Raw genomic sequence first — 14,970 nt, 5'->3', positions numbered from 1 at the left:
AATATTAGAATTAATAACGATTCATGTAATAGGAAAAAGCAAGTCATAAAACAGAATACAGTTGTTTCTTAAAGTCTAGCAGGTATCTGTATAACATCAGTCAGCTACTAAATACTGAATTACATCAAATGGACTTTCCAACAACCAATTCCTAGAATAGGGGTAGGTTATTTTTTTCTGCCTTTTTTTTTATTTTGGAGAAGGAGAAAATTTAGTGAAGAAATTGCTTCACTTTTCAGTGTTAAGGACATAAAACCCAAGGGTAAACAGATCTTAAAATGATCTGAATCCTCAACTGTCAAAATGTGTTAAAATACACCACAAATTTAAATAGACATGCCATCATACTATGGGGTATATTTTATACAAAACAGACTTATTCCAAAGCATAGTAGTCAGTACTTTAAATACAGGAGGAAATAGGAAAATGAGGAGCCAGAAAATGAACGGCACTGTATGTTTCTCTCACTAGGTAATTTTTCATTTTCATGTTTGTACATAAACTTTATGTGCAAACTTGATGTACAACTTCATGTTATTTCAGTAAACTCTACCGGGATAGAAATTAAAATTCAATTAGAAGTATAAAAATGACTTTTAAAATTAAGCTACTTTAAGAGTACAGGATATATAAGAAACTCTTCCCCTCATTTAAAACCTCCTTTGTTCCCTCACTGATACAGTTTTTTGGAGCAGACTGACCACTCATCAGAATCCATCAAAGTCATAAGCCTGCAGAATTCCTTATTTCCTGCTGAGCTTTTATTCATAAATTCAAAGCATAAAACAAACGTTCTAATCTTTCAATTCCCATTTGGTCGTGAATAAGTCAATGAGCCAGACTAGCTGGATATTTTCAAGCATGGCAAAAAATTCTCTCCGTTCTTACCAAAATAACTACGGGTGTCAAAAGACAGGTTAGCCCTGAGCCAAATTCTGCTTCTCAGGGCTTAGATGATGACAATTATTTGCTCTTTAGAATTTATTTTTTTCTTTACAGCTTTAGTTGAAAATATATACACTGTTTAACACTGTTCCTGAATTTAATTTACATGATCAACAAATTTCATATGTTCTATTAAAGTGAGATTCTTCCAAACAATTTTTTAAATAAATTTTTAAAATACAGTCTGCTTAACATACTTTGCTTTGTCAAAGGCAATTCTGCCTCTCAGTAATTCAGAGCAGCCTGTCTTCATACCAGCAAATAAAGTATTGTGGGGTGCTTTTTTAATATGATATTTAATTACTGTATTTAGAAGCGAATACTGCAAATCCTCACTTCCCACTGCTATTTCTGTCCAGTCAAATACTACAAAACTAAGACAAGTGTTGGGAACAGAAGCCATATTTATTCAAATTTAGAATAAAAAATAATTTTAAAGAGTTTAGAGAGAGATGATGTTTACTACTATAAAGTATTAGGAGACACTATTAATTACTTATTTCTTCAAATGCTGGTTGCATAAGGATCAGTAACTAGGCAAAAACTGGGGGCCTGTACTGGAAAGGAAGACAGTATAGATAATGTAATAATGTTTCCTCATTGACAGTCATATTATTTACTCTTTTCCAAATAAACTAATTAAAAAAAGACTTACTGCAATTAGTTATGCAATGCTACTGCACCACTCTGCAATTAAAACACTCATTATAAGGAAGCTAGGAAAGAATTCTGTATTTAAGTTGCTCAACAACGTTCATCAAAAGAAGATTGTGATCTTTCCATGGAGTGGGTGTCTCCATCACTCATTTACAGCAAGCCCTTGAGGAAATTCCTCCAGCTACAGAAGTGCCTCTTTCAGAGGGCAAGAGACTCTATGAAGAGTTTTTATTATTTTTAAAATTATATAAATACTTCACAGACACAACTTTCTCTATAGTACCTCTCAGTAAAATTGGTAATGTGCCAAACTAAATAAGCATAAAGACATGAAAGCCTTTGCTAAGTCAAAGTTTCATGTTTTCATTCTTCAACAAGTTTACCTAATTAGGGCAGATACCTTTTGAGATGAATTCACTTTGGCATGCAAGAAATAGGTTTCATTTTATCTTTCCCCTCTAATTAAGCATATTTCACTTTTATACACACACACACACACACACACAGACAGACATTTAACCAAGCTTTGCACCAACTTTTCTCCTTCTCACCTTGATTTAGTCAATGAGATTTTCTTTGCTAGGAAGTCTCCTTAGTCTGGACCGATGACTCCAAAAAACATACAAACACACACCTGAACAGGTATGCCTGTTTTATTATTATTATTATTATTATTATTATTATTATTATTATTATTATTATTTAAAAAAAAAACAATTGCTCCCAAAGGAAACAGCAGAGAAGGGGCATTTGGGCAGTTGTTGGAGAGGAATAGAAGGGATATAGGCCCTATGGCAAGTTCCAGCAAGCTAACAAAGTGGCTGCAAACACTGCAGCAAGTAAAATGGAAAGCCTATATGAGCACCCATCTATAGGAGACAGCTACATAGCTCAACTCCAGCCATCAGTATGTCCATTGCAGGCAGGGGACACTATACAGACAAAACTTGCTCATTGTTGGAAACTGAAATGGAAGAAAGGAAACCACAGGTCGGGAGAGAAGGTAGATAGCTAAGTGTGTTAGGTTATTATTGAGGATACTACAATTTCAGTGCTGACAGACAAATTCCAATAGAAGATATTACAGTAGATCCATAAGGTCTCACTCATTACCAGCCAGTAAAGTTCGATAAAATTTGGCATCAGTAAAGTTTGATGAGACCAGGTGAAGGGGTGAGGTACAATGTGAGAGGTTGGTTTGGTTTGAGGTTTTTCACCACCCAGTTGTCCAGTCTGTCCAGGTCCCTCTGGATGGCAGCACAGCCCTCTGGGGTACCAGCTACTCCTCCCAGTTTTCTGTCATCAGCAAACTTGCTGAGGGAGCACTCTGTGCCTTCATCCAGGTCATTAATGAATAAATTGAACAGGACTGGACCGAGGACGGACCTCTGGGGGACACCACTAGCTACAGGCCTCCAACCAGACTCGGCACCGCTGATCACCAGCCTCTGAGCTCTGCCATTTTAACAATATGTTTGGTATTCAACTTAGTAAATCCTCCCGCTTCGCGTAGGTCATTGTCTCAAATGTACCTCAGGTACTACCATCAGGTTTCTCGTACTGTTTTGACAAGCTACAATTCAAAAACTCAAAACTGCCATATCACACAAATTCACATATGCACACATATCCTTCCTTCATTTGCAATTAGAAAAAAATCAACTTACTTTTTCCTTGGTTCTCAATTCATTGAATATCTGCTGAATCTCCAATTTCCAGTCATCTTGCATGGAATGGAAAGATTCTTGAGGCATTTCAGTCATAACTGCCCTCTCAATGGCAGTAAGCTGTTCAAGAATTAAGGCAAACGATGGTCGGATATGAGGATCCTGTTCCCAGCATTCTAGAATTTATCAAAATCCCATCAGTTTTTAATAGGACATAGAACTTTTTGAAGAAATACATGAATTTCAAGTTACTTGCTATTGTATTTCAAGTTCTAACGCATTTCTGTTATCTGTAATGCTTCCCTAAATTAATTCCCATTTTTAAAAAATGGGATTTACCCACTTGCATTCAGTGACATCGTTTGAATAATTGTATTTTTTCATCTCTATTTTAGAATCTCAAATAATAAAACTAACAGTACTACATAGAAGGGCCTCTTATGTAACCAAAAAGTATAAAAAACCAACCAACCAACCAACACCACTCATTTTAGGTAAGGAAACAGACATTAGTCATTCTCTCTAGAGAATGTGAGAAACATTTTTGGCACTTGGGAAGAAAAAAAAACGAGGCAAAATATGGCATTTGTGATCCCTCCCCTTCAGATTCTAGTCTTGATTTTGTATTGCTCTGTGGCATATTCTCTATATTATGAAAATTAATACAATTTGACAGTAAATGGAAATCTCTAAAAAAAGTCTGAATTACCACTGAAGAAGTGCTATACTGTAATGCTGCATGACTTGCTCTGAAACACATTCAGATGTGTCAGCTGTGAAAAGATAAACAGGATACTCTACATTTTGAAAAGGATACATACCCCCAAAAACAAATTATTTAAATAGATGGGAAGAAACAACATAGCTACCTTTCATTAGTTTTGCAAAAGGTTCAGGACAGGTGGATGGAATGGGCAAGGTAAGCTTGTTGACGGCGACTCCATAAGCCACAGCAAGTCCATCAATGCCACGGTAAGGAACTTCTCCTGTAAGCAGTTCCCACAGCAACACTCCATAACTGCAAAAGGCAATTATTAACCGGTTATTTTGTGAATATTGGCACACTTTACTCAAAAAAAGAAAAAAAAAAAAAAAAAAAGAAATCTGCCCGGCCACGTCCTGGAATCCACGTGGATTTCCCATATCAGAGGTGAAAGCCTTTATGGACCTATTCCTCTTCAGTCATCTTGCATCTTGCCACTAACAGTGAGCAGCCACATTGGACATGACCCCGAAGGGACAGGCTTGTGCCCTTACCCTGTACATTGTCAGTCCATAACTGGAAAAAAAAAAAAAATCTAGAGAACTTCTATCCAAAATGTTACCTAGATTCATTTTTATAGACATGCTAGTGTCATGTAAATCTCACTTGTAATTGCAAGTTTGAACCACAAGAAAACAAGCAACCCTCTCCCCACCAGAAATAAAACAACAAAAAAACAAGGAACAATGAACTCCAAACTCACAGCAGAGCCTTCAGACAATACCCCTTTTCAAACATTTCACAACAGTCATAATACTGTCACAATATGCGCTTTTTTATTATTATTAAAAAATATCACTGTTTGGAAGTTTGTATTTTTAAATCCCTTGTACGACAAAAAGACCTGTTAACTTTTCACTTCACACAGTAGATGCTATAGGATTGATCTGTAACAGGATGCCTGTAATATTCAAAATCACTTCCACCATATATATTAAAAAAAAATCCAAAAGAACAACCAGTCTGCAGTGAAAAGTGATGGTGCAAAAAGATACAGAAATCTAGCAAGTTTTACAGCAGCAACGTTACTAGGCTCTCCAATCTAGAGGGGAAACGAGGCATTATTTTTCTTCTTTGGGTTTGTACACACACCTGACTGTTTGGACAATTCAAACCCTCCAAGCGCTGAGACAGCACTCCAGGTGTTGCTGTTCTACTTTGGTGCACCTATTCCAATACCACTGAAATTAATAACTTGCAGAGCCTTTTTAGTGAAAGCAGGAATTAGTCCTTCTGGAACATAAATTTAACATTTACTTGGTTGACTTCTAAGGCTAACTTTATTACTTATTTTTCTTTTTTCCCCAGCAAGGAACAATGCTATATGGAACATGGAAAGAAAAGGCAACATATTGTTGTTTTCAAATAGTGAACTGAGCAGGCATAGGGAGAAAAATAGAATACAAAGTACCGCTCTTGCCCTTCCTTTCCAGATGCGCAAAGAAATTGCCTGTAGGTTGTACAGCACTGGATCAAGGTCTCCTACTACATAAGGAGGAATGCCCACAGCCTTAGAGAGCAAAGGATTGTGCATCTCTATGTATCCAACATTATCACTAGTAAATATAATCCCAATTACAGATGTGAACACACTATGGAATTTTTCCATCACTCATCTTTTGCAGGACTGTACAAAAACTTATAATATCACCTTAATAACGAATAAAACAGCACACAACACAAGCACTTACAGAATTTTTGTGAGCAATAACTATATAGCAATCAATTTCAACTAAACAGTAGTATGATTTAAGTAAGTACTGTTTATCTATGAAGTTTTACCTGTCATAAAACCTTACGAAACCACAGAATTTACATTAATAACTGATCAAAAGTAGAGAAATATGTTGTACTCCTTGTTTAGGAAGTGTTTACAAGTATAAGAAAATTCTTGGACTTCTTATAAAGTGGCCAAAAAGATTTCCTGGCTAATCTATGTACCCATTGGCATGCTCTAAGGAGGAGAGAATAGTATAAATTCCAATATTGTTTAAAAATATTGGTACTTCCAGCAATATTGGATTCAACACTTTGGACAGCACATATACATTTTATATGCGATGCAGGAGTTTTTTGAACATGCAGTTCCTCTTATTTGTGCGTTTAGAGAAAGTACAAATCTTATGCTCTGTCAGCAAGCATACTATTCTTAAATCAAGGAACTCCTCATTCAAACTATTCTACACAATTTGGCATGACTTCTAAAGTTAAGCAGAAGGACAAAAATTTAGCTTGAAAGAAATCATCTTCCATAAAAAAGTATTGTCATCCTACTCGGTATTATATTCAAAATGCAAACCTTTAATGCTAAATAGTACTCAACAGTGCCAAAAGGTATTCGCAAAATTTTAAACAGACACAGTAATAGCCTAAAAGCACTTTTTTAAATGAAAGTAAGGTCTAAATACTGGGTACCAAGGGCCAGAATTGGAGTAGGGGGGGAAGCAGCCCTACAAATGTTCTAGTCCCACCCTGCTTGAGTTTTTGGGAGGTGCTAGTCTATCATTATCTGCGATAATAACTACCCATTAACTCTCATGGACATGGAAGTAGCTGCTTTGTGCATTGTTTCCCCTGCCCACATGCAGTCATCACAGGATGCTGTGACAGAGCTTCTAAGAAACAGCTTTTTAAAAGGAGCTAGAGCCATTTCTTGTGACATCTTCAGAAAGAGATAAGTGTTATCACTTGAATTATACATTTTAAACCACAAACTAATGCATTTCCACTAAATATTTTCATTATTAAAATTTATTATCCTGTCTTGAAATGTAATTTAAGCCTTACTATTTCTTATTCCAGTAATAGCCTGCTGCTTTTGCACATTTTAAAAGCTGATCAAACTGAAGGTAATTTAGGTTCTCCAAGTTTATATTATTCAACAATCCATCTCCTAAATCAGCGATTCCCAAGCACTGCTACATGAATCACTTCAAAATGAAAACAGCCGAGGCAAAAGCAGCTGCTAATTCTGCTCTACATTAAGTGCTCCCAGGCCTTGTCAAGAGCCCATACAAGGGAGGTGGGGCCTACTGAAGTGCCACTGCTGAAACACGCCAGCATCACCTGGAAATCTGTGGACTTATTTGCGCTTTCTGGCTTTATAGACCACAGCAAGGCTGATACACCACAGAAAGCACGTGAGGAAAGAGGGAAGCCAAGGGGTGAAAGACCAGAATTCTAGTTTGGGAATGTGAAGGTGTATTCCAAAGAAGGACAACACAACGCCTACAGGCTTTGCCTGGGAAGCAAGCCCTGGCCTGGGGAGCACCAATACTGCTACCTATGACTACACCTGAGAAAATGTGGCCTGCAAGGCACTGTACTGAAGTACTCCCAGGAGATGCCCCAGCACTGACAGGTTCTAGGACTCTACTTGGGAGGGTGATCAAACTTGAGCAGCCTCAGCTTTTTGTTTTTCAAAAAGAGGTCCTCCTTTGAAAACTCGGTACTCAGTACACACAGCTTCAGCTCACATCTTTCCTCAAACATAGCCTGTTTTGGACCTGTGAAAGCCTTTACTCAATTTTGCAAATGGAATTTTTCTGAAATAAAAAGCACTTCCATCTTTGAGTATTACTAGATTCACAAACTTTTCTTCTGTATGTTTTTCTCTCAAAGAAAGAGCAAGGATAAGCAACAGAACAGATCAAGATGCAGTAAGCAGAAAATCTTTAGAAGCCAAGAAGGACTAAACTTTACAACACAGCCTTTCTACTTAAAAACCTCTCCTATTAGAACTCCATCATTGAACTAAATACTTACATTTTTACAAGAGAGGCGTGCAGGAGAGAAGGCGAAGAAGAGAAATACTGTAGTTTCCAAAAATGTAAACTAATGTTGCAGTAGAACATAAAACAATTGCACCAAAGCATACCCCCTCAGATACCTAAAAATCACAGCAACAAGACTGGACAGGACCTGTAATTAAGCATGGAATAGAGCTGATTAGGGAAACGCCTACACCCAACCTCCACCCCACAAAAAAAAAAAAAAAGAGGAAAAAAAGGGGAAGAAAAAGAAAAGAAGAATGAAAAAAAGAGGCAGGAAAAAAGAAAGAAACCAATGACTTTTCCGAGCTGATCATCAACTCAAACCAATGTAAATAACATGCTGAGAAATCACTTCCAGCCATAAGACACATAAAAGAGGCGTCACAGAATCACTTGGAGATTATCAAAAGTATTACTAGACTAGCAGCATCTAAATAAAATCGGACCCTATTTGAGAACTATACCACACAGAACATGCATAAAATAGCATAAGAAAACAGATTATGATCCTCCCCCTCCTTCTCTGAAGAGGGATTTTGGATATCCCAGAGAGGAAACATTTCAGAAAGTAAGGAAATGTAGACTTCTCAGGGTGAGGCACAGCAGGTTTTAAAGTGTGTTACACAATCACTGCCTTTCCCCATTCAGAAAATGTAATTAAATCGGAAAAAAAAGTCTAAATTACTTTACATACAATACATATATGCTACTCGGCACCACTCAAATATGGTATCAGGATTAAAAGTCATATTGTTCACATGATGTACCAGAAAGCCTTTAATAAGAAGTTCACAAACTTAACATAGGGAGTTCCCCACCTTCCAAATTAGAGAGCAAGTTAAAACAATTACATGCTGAACACAACTTCTGCTCATTCCAGCTACTGCAAGCCCAATTGCTAAATATAAAAGTTTTGATCTGCTGTTTCCTTATACAAGGTCACATTCTAGACCCCTATAAAAACATCACTGACTTAGAAGTGACATAGATCTGCTTTGCCATTTATTTTTGTTTACTAATAACTGTAGTAATAACTGTAAATATCTGGCTGCTCCTATTTCTTTAGGCACAATGAGACTTGGCAGAGACCAAATACAGAGCAAACATATTACAAGATTGATCATATGTTATATTTTGAAAGCATATGGCCTTTTATATTAAAAGTCCAGGTAAAGCACTTGGTTATCTTAACCTTCAAAGGCTTCTCTTAAGGAGATCTTGCTTTCTTCTCAAAATACATTTTTCTGCTATTTTCCCTTTCCTTCCCCGAATTTTAAAGTCAGGAATAACTATAGGTAATTCAGATGAAGCACTTGCTGAGAAATTAGTATGCCTTTTGGTACTGCTGAAATTGTCATACGCCGAGGCAAATGTCTCTAAGAGAACATGGAAGTATTTCAAATAAAAATTCAAGCAAAAACCTCAACATGATTCTATTGAACATGGCCTTCAGTAGACAAACCTCTTACCTCCAAATATCACTTCCTTTAGAAAACAGGGAGGACTTGATAACTTCTGGAGCCATCCATGCATAAGTTCCTGCTGCACTCATTTTGGTTGTTCGGTGCCATTCTCTAGCCAGACCAAAGTCTGTGATCTTCAAAGTTTTATTGGAAATGTCATCATGTTCCATCTTCTCTAGCAACAAAACTGTAAAAGAGTGGGTAAATTATGGTAATAAAATCAAAATGTCTAGTTCTGGTATTTTCACATACAATTCTTGCTTTGCAAATAGTTGTATATTTTAAGTATTTTGAAAATATTATTATGAGAAAATATATGAGAAAGCTAACAATTTAAGTTATTTTGAGCAATAAAAATAAAAAATATGTACAAGTTATGAGTTTTCTGCATCTGTGCAAGTAGACAGTAAGCTAGAAGAAGAAATCCAGAGTAAACAGAGGTGAAATAAATCACCTAAGATTAAAAAGCTCAGAATTCTAATAGCCCACAGGTGATGACAGATTGCAAAAGAGCTATTCACTTTGGAAGGATATTTTAGAGTAATAAAAAATTAAGGGAAGCAGAAAAAAAAAACACAAGTGTTAAGAATATTTTAATAAAATGCCTAAGGGTACACCATGTTATTATATATATCTATCTTTAATATGGCACACAATTCAGGTCTCTTCCCATCTCAGACAGCATACAACAAAACCTGAAAGAGGCACAGAGAAGGACACAACTAGAATGCCTAAAGCAGCATGTCCTCAGCAACAAGAAATGGTTAAACAGACCAGGACTTTTCACCCAGGAAAAGAAACAACTGAAAAAAAAATCAATGAAATCATGTATGGCAGGAAGAAAGTTATAGGGAACAACTGTTTGCAATTAGTCAACACAATAAATGGGCAACTTGAAAACAAATTAGTCCAGGGTCAAAGACTGGCCATTCATACAACACATACATCCTTAAACTTGGGAATTCTTCGGCATCAAATACTATTATTCCACAGAGATTTAAAAAGCACCTACATAAATTCACAGAGGTCAACTCCATCAAGAGCACTCCATCAAAAGGTGGATTTATGTTCAGGAAATCCCGAGTCACAGATCACTAGAGCTTGGGGGGCTATATCAGAGAAGTAAACTTGCTGCAAGCATTTACAGTCAGCAAGGGAACACCAGTCTTTCATCCATTCTATGTTAGGTTAATATCCACTGTAACTGCATGGTAGCTAAAGAGCAAATCATCTATTTTAGTGCAGCATTCTACAATGTGCATTTGCTTCTGTCTGACTTGATCCTAACTTATTATTGGCAATGTTGTAACACAGCTTTATAAAATGGCTTTAAAGGAAGAAACAAGAACTGGCTAATCCTGTCTTAGGAGAAAGATAACAGGTAGAAAGAATCAATGTGACCTTATTAACACAAATCTTAATCCCATATTTTGTTTCTAGTGTCCCTGTCGATGGTAGTAACTCTTAGTTTTAACATTCCATTAAAATGATCTCTAGGAACAGAGATTAAAGGTCAAATTACAAATAACAAGAGTCACTGATTTCCAACTCTATACACAACAGAACATAGCATAAGGGAACCCACTAAGAAAAAAAATGTGAAGAATTACCTTGCTTTGCAGATGAAAAAGCTGATAGCATATTAGTTGTGATTGCAAAAAAAAATATTTCTGCTGGTAGACATGAATTACACTGTTACAGGTATTTCAAAAACTAATGTCAAATCCAAATAAAATAGTAGAACACAAATTCCTTTTTCAGCAAGCTTCTTTACATAGTGGAGTAGAAATGAGGGCCCAAATCCTACAAAGAGTCTAAGAGCTCCTCAGTCAGCACTAGTAGAACAAGTTAAATTCACGCAAGAGTCTTTATTCCTTTAGGTTTGAATGAAAGACCTATTGTTTTCTATTCCATTTCAGACATGTTCAGCAGAATTCCTGACATTCCTCATCAGTCAATGTGACCGAAACCAAAAACAGCCAGTCTTGCAAAAGGTAACAACTGGCGCGTGGCCAAGTTTCATCCTACCAAGGGACAAGGTTTCTTAGTGATTCCGTTTCCGGTAGGTAGCTGGAAAGACAGGGATAGGATGTGCAGATTGCTCAGCAGCCGGGAAGTAAAAATGCTCAGCATAGCTGAGTAGTGCTAAGCAAGGGCCTCCCGCAGGGTGACGTAGCAGCCTTCCCTGCATCATCCTTCCGCGACTTCTGCAACCTCTTCTCTCTTGGGAGCTTACGCAAGGGCAATTTTACAACGCCGTGCTCAGCCTCCTCACACGCTTCGCTGCGACTGCTTTTAGAAAGCCTTTCAAGGGCCTTTTCAGAAGCCGATCCACACCTCCAGTATAAGGCTGGGCAAGGACCAGTGCAGCGCTGCCTAGTTTACTCTAAAATTTTTCGGACTCTGTATTTTCCCAGAGTAAAGTTCTTATTTACATTATGTTCTCCTGCTGGCAAGCACAGGCTAGAGTCATTAAAGGAAAAATACATAGAACATTTGAAAATAAATTCAGTCCTAACAAGAAAAAGGAATTAAATTAGGAAAGCAGAAATATAGGAAAATCGTATGTTTTTTTTTCCCCCCCAACCAAAAAAACAGAAGTTATTTCTGAATGATTGAAACATCTAACAGAGAATGAAGAGTCAAAAAACATCCCTAACAAAGTTATTGCTACTTAGCCATACAGATGAACAGATCTTACACTCTTAAGATGATTAATTTGACTAAAAAGAAGGTGGAAATCCAGATATTATTTACCCTGGGTCAAAGAAGGAAGTAGCTCAGAATCATAAAGTAATTTAGGTTGGAATGGACCCCTCTGTGCAGAGGACTAATAATGTAGAAGACGTAAATGTACTATCAACCACTTTAATCAATTTGCAAAGTTATGGCACTTTTTGATAGAAGTAAACACATTTTCTGTATTTTATGAATTATAACCATATTCACGTGACTCTAGACATGACTGACTTAAATATTATCTTGAATAGAGTTTGAAGAATAAAATCAGTAAAGGCATTAAGTCATACGGAAGGCAGGATAAATTGCAGTGGAGCTAATTTACAAATTGGTTGTTGCACTAATCACATTTTTCCCTGATAGCTGATTTCTTAAAAAAGGATTAAGGCACCAGACCTGAGCAATGTGAGGGCCTTTTACAGAGTCTTGTTCAGAGAGGTGGAATAAAGATGTGTAGAGGAAGAACTCGGTAAATTAGTTACTGGCATACAAAGGGATGATCAGGAATCTCTCTCCATTTGTCCCACAGGTCCATTAGCAGAGAAAAGCACAGGATGTGTTTCAAAAACTGAGGAGCAGAGTCAGAAATAGTGCCCACTTTGAAGAGCAGATCATCATGCTGGAAAACATACAAGGCTGGAAGGGGTTGATAACGGAATTTCCTCCTAAGAAATGGAGGTTAAGGAAGAAGAAAGGTCTGGATACCATGTTTGACAGGAGAACTGAAGTGGCAGCTTCACATAGTTGCAAAAACAGATCGTGTAGATCTAAAATGCATTAAAGAGGCATTTTTTAGTAGAAACAGGGAAGCATTAAGACCTCAAACGAAATACTAGATAAATAAAGCTGCACATATATGTTCAAGAATGGGAACTTAAATTGGGGCAGATGAGGAAAATGGAAGTAGAATAATTAGGAAGCTGTAAATGTCTGTGTTATTTTGCTAGAAAAGCTTGGCTTGTTTGCTAGGCTAAGCAAAGATTGAGAACAGTTACGAGAACTGAAATTAGCCGGAGCTAAAAGCAGGACATAGGTGTAAAGCACTGGTGCTTCAATAACAGTGTAGCCCTGGCTGATCTGTCTTACTCGCATGCTCATAATTAAACCTACTTCTAGATCTGGGGCTATGGGTGTGTTTGTGCACGTAAGATTCATATCCCATTGCAAGGCACTGCCTCTTTTCTCCTGCACACTTTTGGTGCTCCTCTGCAGTATACAGCACAGCTTGCTCCTCAAAAGATTACATAAAATTCAACATACACTCTTATCAAGCCTAGCAACAGCATTAATCTTTTCTCCTCTTTTTCTACGTTATTATAGTTATAGCTGGCGTCTTATTCCACAAACTTTGGAACATACTGCCAGCCTTTTATGGTGTAACACTCTGCAGATAAGATGTTCCATGCACATTTTAAAACCAAAACTATCACGCAGTTACCCAAGACTGTGATGGAACTGGGTCTGTCGAGCCAGATGGTGCTTTCCAATTCTGTGTTCCTCCCTAACTAAAACAAAATCGGCAACATCTACAGAACCACTGTTGTTCCCAGGCAACAGCAGCTCCTGGCCAGGGAGAGCGCAGAATGGGGCTAGGCAAGGAGCAGAATCGCAGGAAAACTCCTTCCAAGTGCTCTCGGTCTCCTTTTCCTGCATCGTTCCCTTTCCTACCTTTTTCTCCCTTTCCCTCACTCCATCTTTGGATTCCCTCTTCTCTGGAAACCACAGAGTACGAACACTTGGAGCTGCTGAGTGCCAAAGGTGACACCAGCCACAGCAGCTTAAGCAAAGCAACAGAACAGATTTTTGGACCAGACTTGCTTTCCCTGCTCCATTCCCTTTGTCTATGGGTTTGGGTTAAAATTTTACTTACTCACCCTGCCCCTCCCCCCAAAAAGTATTATGAGATGTCAAATTCAAAGACAGAGAGAACTGAAGGTTGAGTGCAGGACACTAGTACAAGGTAAAACCATGTGTATGGAACAGGAGAGAAGCTAAACTACTATGGAAATGCAGAGAAGGGACTCGATCCTTATTTTGAAGGCATTGAGTGTTATCCCGTAGGGACACATTTCAGGACAATATGTGGGAAAAAAAAAATGGGAAAGAACATATCAAATTTTGGGGCACAATTTTGTGCTCTCCTAAATTCAGGCACGATGAGGACTACATTCCCAGTGCTACCTTAAGTAGGAGGCTGAAAGCCTGGAAAGAAGTTGCAAGCATTTGTTTAAATAGCAACCATTTTTGCTCGAAGCACAACGTTATACGAAAAGCTCACTTTCTTGCCCCAGTTTCTCTCCCACTAATTCCTTAGAATGTACACATCTTGAAGAACAGTATATGCAGTAAGCCTGAGGGAGGCAGAGCTTTTACTTAGCAGCTTACCCAGGAAACTTCCACCTAGCACTAGGATCTTCTGTGCTACTCTTCTAATACACATGATTATTTCCTGTAGCTTTACAGTTCTCTTTTTGTTATTAAGAATATACATCCATATACAGAATATACATCTACATACATTAATTCAAAATATACACACATCCACTATATTTCTCCAACATTAGTACCAATGCCATAGCCCCATTTAATACAATCTTTCCTTTGACACAATTCTTGAAACCCTAAGACCACAAGTAATTCAAAAGTTTCACTTCATAATACTCCAGGCTCAGAGGACAGCTTGTACCAGCACTGGTGCTTGGACATCCTGCTTTCCTCCTGGGAGTTTTCAGGATAATAACCAGTAAGAGCTAAAACCTCATCTCTGTAAACATATCTGTCAGATTAAATTTATCTCACTGGATTGAACCTAGAGATCAGCACCAAAGGAATTCATCCTTTAAACAGCCACTATCTACACAAGAGGCATTTCTCTACCTTTTACTATTGCAATACTGTGCTCCTCCATCTCCTGCCTCTAGTCACAGCAGACATCAGGCTTTCTTATTTTTCCATACAAAAC

At 37.6% G+C, this 14,970-nt stretch overlaps 1 protein-coding gene across 2 annotated transcripts in view; it reads right to left on the bottom strand.

Moving 5' to 3' along the window:
- Positions 1 to 14,970, bottom strand: part of MAP3K21 (mitogen-activated protein kinase kinase kinase 21) — a 37,822-nt gene that overhangs the window by 11,529 nt on the left and 11,323 nt on the right. For both annotated transcript variants that reach the window (XM_088534888.1, XM_088534887.1), the window contains exons 2-4: positions 9,276 to 9,456; positions 4,140 to 4,288; positions 3,271 to 3,446 (exon numbers count right to left, since the gene is read on the bottom strand). In XM_088534888.1, coding sequence (XP_088391014.1) covers positions 3,271 to 3,446; positions 4,140 to 4,288; positions 9,276 to 9,456 — 506 coding nt within the window. The remainder of the gene's footprint in view (positions 1 to 3,270; positions 3,447 to 4,139; positions 4,289 to 9,275; positions 9,457 to 14,970) is intronic.

The sequence above is a fragment of the Tinamus guttatus genome, unplaced genomic scaffold (genome assembly GCF_059628265.1).
Source record: "Tinamus guttatus ecotype Peru unplaced genomic scaffold, ASM5962826v1 Tinamus_guttatus_pri_ptg000601l, whole genome shotgun sequence".
Classification (NCBI taxonomy): domain Eukaryota; kingdom Metazoa; phylum Chordata; class Aves; order Tinamiformes; family Tinamidae; genus Tinamus; species Tinamus guttatus.
Note: the sequence above shows the minus strand (reverse complement) of the source record. Positions and strands in the feature narration are given on the sequence as shown.